This window comes from Cephus cinctus, unplaced genomic scaffold, assembly GCF_000341935.2.
Source record: "Cephus cinctus unplaced genomic scaffold, Ccin1 Ccin1_scaffold0813, whole genome shotgun sequence".
Taxonomy (NCBI): domain Eukaryota; kingdom Metazoa; phylum Arthropoda; class Insecta; order Hymenoptera; family Cephidae; genus Cephus; species Cephus cinctus.
In genome coordinates, this window is record NW_014333408.1 from 84,643 (window position 1) to 93,897 (window position 9,255).

At 43.5% G+C, this 9,255-nt stretch overlaps 1 protein-coding gene and 1 pseudogene across 1 annotated transcript in view; one reads left to right on the top strand and one right to left on the bottom strand.

Moving 5' to 3' along the window:
- Positions 1–2,271, top strand: part of LOC107270726 (zwei Ig domain protein zig-8) — a gene marked incomplete in the record, with an annotated part of 6,293 nt that extends 4,022 nt beyond the window's left edge. The window contains 4 exon segments of the mRNA XM_015746001.2: positions 191–401; positions 568–695; positions 948–1,116; positions 1,785–2,271. Coding sequence (XP_015601487.1) covers positions 191–401; positions 568–695; positions 948–1,116; positions 1,785–1,891 — 615 coding nt within the window.
- Positions 1–9,255, bottom strand: part of LOC107270725 — a 99,614-nt pseudogene that overhangs the window by 72,871 nt on the left and 17,488 nt on the right.

Genomic DNA, 9,255 nt, shown 5'->3' on the forward strand with positions numbered 1-9,255 from the left:
CCCCCCCGGCCCTCTTGCGAATAAGCCGTAGGCCATGAGTCATATCCTACGACCATGCAGGTCTGGCTGGCGCAAACGCAAACGCAAACACGGCCAATTGATACTTTGTCGAAGGAACATTTATTCGCTAATAGAGAAACTAAGAAGGACACCGATCTTTGAAAGGTAGGATGGATCTTGTGAGTTTCAGGTGTCCTGGATGAGACACCGAGACATTCACTTGTTGACGGTCGGTCGATACACCTATACGAGTGACCAACGATTCGAGGCACTACACTCTCCTCATACGGAGGAATGGACTTTAAGGATACGATATCCCCAACGGAAGGACTCCGGGATCTACGAGTGTCAAATATCCACGACTCCTCCTATTGGACATCTCGTTCACCTAACGATAGTCGGTGAGCCAGATTGTTCGACCTCACAATGCGCATTATACATAGATCGCCTATCGGAATGCATTGAGTATCGAATATCGAGTAACGTGCAGAGCGTAACTCCGAAGCGTCTCCTTGGTTAACTAACTCGGTGCATTATCGAATGCATCGCGATTCTTTTCTCTTGCAGAACCAATAACCAATATAGTGGGAGCTCCGGAGCTTTTTGTCAATAAAGGGAGCACCATCAACCTGACTTGCCTCGTGAGATATGCCCCGGAACCACCTCCTATGATGATCTGGAGCCACAATACAGAAGTGAGTTGCACCTGCCTCGATGTTCCTAATATTCTCCCTCGTGATGTTCAATAAGCTCGAATCGATAAACACGGGCAATAATGTTGGTATAGTGGCAATGCCAGGAGCATCGGCAACTTCGGCGACATGGAACCGAGTGCTCGAATGAGACTTGCGAAAAATGTGGAGCGAGAGACGAGGGTCTTGAAATCGGCCGATCCCGGGCCAGGGTACAAGATGCTCTTTCAAATGATACAATCTTTTTATGCGTAGGAGATTAATTTCAACTCTCCCCGTGGGGGAATCAGCCTTGTAACGGAAAAAGGTCCCGAAACGTCGAGTCGATTAATGATCCAAAAAGCAGTTCCGGCCGACTCGGGAATCTACACCTGCGGACCGAGCAACGCGAATCCAAGCAGCATAAGGGTACACGTTGTCAACGGTGAGTGTGCTCTCAGGTGATACTCACTACCCACGCAATAGCCCGCCGTTGTTCCAAGGCGATGCCTGGCAAATATCGAGATAGGGAGGAAAGAGCAGACGAGAAAGGGGGCCCCCGTTACATTTTTCTAAATATTCAACCATTCAATATTATTATCTCATTCCCTTTATCGGCATCGTCCCTGCAAACTTTCAAAGACTATTCAAACTTTTTAAGATACATTTAGTACGAAATAATTCAATGCTTCACACGACTGAAATAGTCCTGGCGTGAAAAGCGGCAAATGCGGCTGCCAAAACCTTGCGAGCAGTCAGAGTATTTTTCGACGTCACCTAGGAGACTCTGCTGCTCGCTCATTCGGCCTCTTTGACTAGTCTCTTTTGACTAGCCTCAATCGTCTCGAATGGTTTTCCAAGTAACAAAGGGTCTTGTCTGCTCAAAGGAGCAAAGGTCAAAGCGAGGGGATCAAAGATCATCACGAGGAAAAGAAATGGAACGCGAACGAGAGCCAGTAACGTGTAACCCGTATTCTCATAGAGTGTGGACGCGAGCCAATCAGTATTGTTGGATAGTAAAGGTTCTTCTTACCTTCCATCCAGTGTACTCGAGAATTATGAAGTCCTAGTGAGCTGCCGAAGTTCTGAGGTCCAAATCGATTTTTGTTTCAGAGGAACATCCTGCTGCCATGCATCACGGTGATGGGAGCACCTCCTACGGAAAGAAGCAGTCAGTGTGTTTTTTAATGTTAGTAATGGGTAGCCTAATGTTTGTATAAAAGTACAGACGGTACGCAAAGAGAGAAAGAGAGAGCGAGAGAGAGAGAGAGAGAGAGAGAGAGAGAGAGAGAGAGAGAGAGAGAGAGAGAGCTGGGCTATAAGATAGTAGATGAAGATTGATTTATCGACCGTCTACCATGTCCGTTGATGTACTTCTTAAAGAAATATTTGAGCAGGGTAAATTCGACTAGTACCATTTATTATACATTGTACTTCCGTGACCAAAGAGTTTTCCAAATATCAGCACGGCACAATAATTGTAGTATTTTGTTAAAATATATCCCCAAGAGATCGAATAATCTTACATTGTCAAAATTTCACAAAATTGTAAATAAATTTATTGTATGTACATATCAATAAAAGGATTGTCTTTAAATTACAGCTTGATTAATAAAATAATTTCTATACAAATACCCTTTTGACGAGTAGTTGCAAAACTTTGTCTTTTACGTCCTTCTATCTTCCAACTACTTTTCACACATTCATTTTCTCATAAGATTTTCTTTGTCTCAAATTCCGTACTCAATTTTCACCTACGGTATTCCAAACCCAATGAAATTTTGAATCAATCGGTTCTTTCACAAATCAATTTGTTCATTTCTGAACATAACGAATTTTTCATAATTACAACACATTGCTTATAAATCAACCTGTCTCAAAAACAGGAGCAATTTCCAAAATCAACTGCTTTCTTTCAAAATTGAAAATAGCGACTTTCTAAATTAACCCAGTCAGTCTGTTCACTTACCAATATGTCATTTTCTCTTTAAAACACACCACCTTTTCTTATACCAGTCAGCCTATTTTACAAACTGATCATCGTTTATATAAAACAAGTTATTCTGTTTCGAAATGATAGTCGCTTATCATTCAATTATGAATAGAGTAAACATCTAATTTTATGAAGGAATCTCTTATTTTCCTACTCATAGTCAGTGCTGCAACGCATTGCATCTTCTTATAAATAAGTCAGTCAGCTTCTTTCTAATTTCATTCACTTTTACCAATAAATTAAATCATTGACCCACGCATTTCTCTTCATTTCACCTGTGTCAATATCCGACACATCGCTGGTAACCCTAAATATCAAAACTAGTCTGTTGAAAATCGTTAGAGTTTTCCAGAACTCTGCAATTTTTTTTACATAAAGAATTAAATTATCTAAAGAAAGACTTGGACAATTTTACATGCCCATCCACCTCCTCTTTACGGTGTAATTAGTATAATGAAAGGTCTAACCAAGGCTTCCATGAATAAGGCTGCAACTGTAAACCGGACTGGTTTAAAAGCATTCCGCTGGCTTTGATGATTAGAGAGTGCACGCTGGGTGCGGTTACTTAGCTAGTTAACCTATACCCTCTCGCACGCTAGACCTCCCATCACTCCGAAAACACCCTACCGCGAAACAGCTAAGCATCTTCTCGGATACATTCTATTATACGTATATTGGGCAGTGACACTTGCAGTGCATCGACCTCGATGGTTCTCTGCTATCCTTGTAAAACCTGTTATTGAATAATCAAACGATTCGATGGAAACTCAAGTGACGAACTGAGAGAATCAGGTACGTTTAGGAAGATTCGAAAAGTCGTTTCAGATTTTAAACGGAAAAGAGATTTCGTCAGACACAAAAAAAAATGTCAAGCTGCGTATAGATTGGAAGCGTGAGACCAAAGTATTTGAATGTCAAGGGATTGATTAGGAAGGTTCAAAGTTTAAAAAATTCCGAGAACATATACTGGTCACGTAGAGATCATTGCCGCTTCCTTATTCCACCAGGTTATCCTCTGGTTGTTTGGGTGGCCAACATACGCAGGACTTGCGTATCCCCAAGAGCACCCTCAGGCAACGGGACACCCTCAAAGGAGTTCATCTCTTACTTCTGTATGGCGCAACGTGACTAGAATAGTATTATATGGACGCGGAGACGGTTCACTCATCGTGCCTAACTGCCTAAACGAACCTACCCCTAACCTAAACCTAAACCTAAACCCAAACCCAAACCCAATACCACACAGTTATTTATTTATTTATAGCCACCGGAGTGCAGGATATGTTGAACCGTTGCTCCATTCTCTACCGATCTTGAAAGGTCAAAAACAAACTTTTGGATCAGAGGAGATTGAAGTGGGATCCTACGTGGGGTAGGTCGAGGGGAATGAGAAAGGGGAAACCGAAAAGGATAAATCCAAGGGAAGCTCTCGTCAAACAACCGAGTAATTGGCCTGCTCGTTTCTTGCGACTCGTGAAAGGTTGCTGCTCTTTCGAATTCGCCTCAGATTTGTCGACTTTCAAAGTTTTGACATTAACGAATTTACATTGAAGTCACGTTGGCGGTCTGGGCACCAGGAGTTCTTTGGTATACTCCTACTAATCAAGGCAGACACCACCTCGCACTATCGGCGCAAGCCAACCATTTAAGGTTTTAATAAATCGATCCTCGTGAATCCGCGTTGACGCACCCTTTGTAGTTTCCTCCATGTTCCCTGTCGTCTCGCTTGATTTGGCCTTTGATTTGACCATCGGTAACCAAGCATCATTTTCAGTGAGATCGACTATCCTTTATTGCGCTAAGCATATCCATGATGCAACAGGAACAACGGAGACAAGGGTGAAAAGGGATCGGACGGAATGTAAAGGCAAAACATCCCGTAGAGATACGAGTTTCCTGAGCATGACGTCGTAGTGTTGATAAATGTTCGATGTACGAAAAAAGAAGCAAGCGCAGTTTGCCGCATAATAACCAGAACCGGGAAAAGAGACATTTAGTGCACTTAGATGGGTGATCTATCGAGCGACAGAAGCCCCGGAGCGACTCGCGCCGGATAACCCATTCTTTTTCGGTTCCTTAGCCCATTTACCGTGATCTATCGAATTTCTTGGGAGGATGGGAAGACTGCAGTGCTTCTGGCTCCGATGGAGGAGAAAGAGAGCAAAACAAGCAAATGACTGGGTGGATCGGTAAGAGACGAATAAATGCTCGGAATCAAAGCCGTTGAGTTGCGAGTCTTTCGGCCGGCCTTTCGAGGCTCAATTACGCAACGATGATAATTATCTTAAGATATACCTCGCACGCAATCTTCTCATCTTATCATTTCTTTCAGACGGAGCTTGCTTCCACTTTTTCCCTTATTTCTTCTGGCTCGTCTTCTCCGAGATTCTGCTGATCTTCATGCGGTTTAAGTGTCGAAAAGATCCCTGGAAACTAACAATAAGTACTGGAACACTCTTACTTCGTTTTCCTAAGTAGGCAGCGAGTACAGAAAGCTGAATCGACGAAAAGCAAAAAATACTGAAAAAGGATGAAACTGATAGGAAGGGTCGGTAACTCACTGTGCAAATGGTCGGAGGTGGATTCACGCAATGGAATTCGAAATTATACGGCGTTAATTGAGATTAATAGAAGTAATTAAGCCTCCCTCAGCAACTTCTACTCAGAAATTCCTTTTTGACTTATTTCTTGGCCTTAAATTAACCACTGCTGAACTTGACGAAATAAATCCTAATATATTCAACGACTTGTATTTATTACAGTCTTGTCGGTTCTCGGTGGAATAGGTAATTGCCTAAGCACAAAGAAACGGAAACGTACTAATTCGAAGGGGAAAGAGCCAAATACAGATTACAAGAGGCTCGAAGATATCTCATTGATACATACCGAAGGGACAGAGGAGCAATAAGAGAAGCCACACACACACAGAGAGAGAGAGAGAGAGAGAGAGAGAGAGAGGGGGTGGGAGAGGGGGAAGGGCACACCCCAATTGGACAGAAATTACTTTTTACTGCAAATTCTGTCCACTTTTAAATAGACAGAATAGAATTAGATACGAACGATGTCATATTATATTATATGGTATATAGTTTTACATTAGTTTACGTTAGATTTGGTTAGGTAAGGTTAGGATAGGGTGGAATGTTCAAATTTCGAAGACTGGGTAGATTAGTGGATAAGTATATAGCATTAAATGTTTCAAAATATATCGCCAGATAACGATGACTTACAATACCGTTGAATAATTGATGGAATATCGCTCAGAATAGAGAAATTGACATTTGTGTCCAATTGGGTTTGTGCGCAACTGGGCATCGCCCTCTCATTTGGATGACACTGTTCAATCGAGTAGCAAGAGCAACACCGCGATGCAAGGATCGTCGCCCCGAGTCTTCAAATAGCGAAAAGCTGAGCCAGAAAAGTTTTCGCCCCTTGAAATCCCCAGCGAGTGAATTTACGAGACGGTGTAATACCCCTAGGTTACAATTTACTCGGTAAACTTCGAAATTTCGTTACCGCGGGAAAAGCGCAAATGTTTGCCTCACGTAATGGCTTCGACAAACGTCTAGCATCGCGCGGGCGCCGCCCTCAAGGCGCTATTTACGAGACGTCCCTTTTTTTTCCTTCCACATTAAGGTGGAAACCGCAACTATAGTCATTGGCTTGGCGTAGGTCCTTGATCGAGATGACGCCTCCACGTTCTTCCGAGTAAAAATTATTAAATATGGATGTATAACCGATAAGAATATCGCATGTTGCGAGCATGTTCACCAAACATACGACCAAAATCTGTCACGGGTATAGAAAAAGTCTAACATTCTCGAATAGCAAAGTACAAAGTTCATCGTCACAGTCTTCGTACCTAGTGCGATTCGATACAGTTCGATACGTCAGCCTCGACTTCTATACTACAGGTCACGCAATCGAGCATCGTAAATTAAATGAAACGCCTTTCAACTTTGATCCGTCCTATCAAATGCATCCTTTCCGTTTTGGTTTTCGGTTCTTCCTCGTTCGAGTAGGAATCAGCTCTTGACTTTTCCTTTCCAGCCTCCCGCTTGAGTCGCCGCTATAAAACCACTGTGTTTTAAATAACTTCCTCGTAGAAGCAACTACAGAGAGCCAGTAAATAAGTGAATCTCTCTTAAAAGCTATTTCGCTGGAAAGTTCCAAAGTGGCTGCACATTTGACGTATACTTGTATAAAGGGTGGGTGCGAAGGTGCTGAGAAGTTTGCGTACATTCGTGCGGTACATTGCCTAGATCGAAAGGAACCTAGTGTCGTCACGCAAAACCAGAGGAATGGAGGAAATATGCAGTAAAACGAGAATGAAAGAAGAAAAGAAGAAAAAAGAGAAAAGCAACGGGATTTTCGATGGAGGCGACTCAGCCGGCCGGGATGCACCCGGAGTTACACTCCTTGTAAATTCTGTGCTGCTGTGTCTTGCATCTTGCAGCATCACATTTTATCATCATATGCGCAACGATGTTACGTGCGTAATTTCTATACCCCGGCAGATAGTCGCGCTAATCCTTGGGATCCCATCACCTGTCTCGGTTTACGCTAATGCATTTGCATAATCTCCGGACCTATGTAAGTAACCGTTCGTACGCCGGATATTCCGGCCGTTCAGTTTTAGATTTTAGATTAAGGCTGTTGGTTTAACGACCTGAATAAAGAAGCTTTCAAAATGTCTACGCTTGCTTATATTCTCCAGCCTTACTTCGGTCTCGTTTCTTCTGCTTGTGCTTTCACTCGCACGCCTTCTACAAGGACGCAACGGCCTCCAGTCCACATGTATAGTAAGTCTAAGTAAGTGCGTATACACACTGCAGAGATACGGACGAGTCTTAGGGTTTGAGTTCAATGCTCGAAAGGCGAATAACGAGGGCGAAACAGCAAGTATAAACCTTCTAGCGAAAGAAAAGTAAAAGGCCAAAGAGTCAATTCCGCCTATTGCGAGGAAACGCAATAGCGATAATGGCGACGGTAGGCAGCATCTCAATATTCGATGACACGTACCGCAACAATAGTTGCAAAGTCGGCAATAACATTTCTATTATAGATCATTCAATGTCCGATCATCGTTTCGTTCGATTCTTCGTCGCTCGGCTGTCCCTGCTGCCTATTCTCACTCTCGATCGTTGCTGCGTTCGATCAAGGAAAAGAAGAGCAGAGCAGAAGGACGTACGAATATCAGAAATGAGCTCTGCAATCTTCGCCTAGCTCGGCGTAGCTCGCGTATGCCGCTCCTTGCTTCCTTGCTTCCTTGCTTCCTTCAGCTTGAACATCCTAAGAATCTCAGCAAGAAAGAATCCAGCTTCACGAGAGAAGATATTAAAGCAATAATGCTGTAGGTAATCTTGAGACGAATATGCGGTTCGTATAAAACGCGTAATGGAACCCGAATGGACTTGGCTATTAGGCAATCATCAGGTCATCTCGAGGCAGACTATCCTAAATCTTCTGGACCATACAGGAGGAACGGACCTCTTCCTACGTGCGCGGCTTGTTTCGTCTGAGAGCATCGATGCTTGCCATGATGGCGGCCCTCCTGCTCGAATACAACTAATAGAACATGGCAAATTATAGATGACATTCACTGGGCGCATCTAAAAGGATCTTTTTCCCTTCTATACCAGCCGCATTCTACTCTGATTCACGCGAAACCATTTGGAGACGCATTAAAGCACATCATTTCACTCTTTGGGCTTTCTATCCACAAAGTGACCAAGTCGCAAAGACCATCAAGTTTTTCCGCTTTTTTCCTTTAACCAGACAAATTGTCAAGTGATACCGATAGGCCTCCTCCTGTCTTCTTCTTCAGTTCCAAAACGTCGTGACTCATTTGTGCGCATCACAAAGAACCACTTGCTGCACTAAAGCTGCACTCGTAAAGATTCGGCCTGTGCATCTTCCCTCTGCCGATGCGAAGAGACTCGCGGTCCTTTCAACTACTAGACGGAAGAGAAACGAGAGACGAGAGAGACGAGAAGAGTCGAGGATGGAATCGAGAACCGAATAACGAATAACGAGAACCATATAAAATATGATCAGAGGAAGATAGAAAAATTCAACGTCAAACAAGGGAAAAATTCGTCTACTGTTCCTCGTGTCAAGATATTACAATTGCGCAGTACGACGCAGTCATCATTTAGCTCGAACGTCGCAATTGTAATCACGAGGCCTGATGAGAGTCCTGAGTCCACGAGAGTGCGCCGCGATAAATGGGTTAGAGTGATAGAGAAGCATTGGAAGCACGATAAATGTTACTCGTGCATGAACGGCCGTTCGTAAGAAACGGCAGGATCATTCGCCAGTCTATTCACACTTAATTCCCAACAAAGATTCCTGTGTTTTATGGACGATTAATCTTTATAGGTGCGAAATGCGGGTGCCTCTTTAACGAGCACTATTCTTTTACCTAAAGCTTTATGGGAACGTTAAAGCTCTCTCGCCGGATAACCCGCGGGACAGGTCGAGTTGGGGGGAGGGGGGAGGCCATACTTCAGTCGAGAATCAAAAGTAGAAGACGAGAGAAGTCGACTGATACGACTCTACCCGACGTGCTCCTCCTCCCCCCCCCCCCCC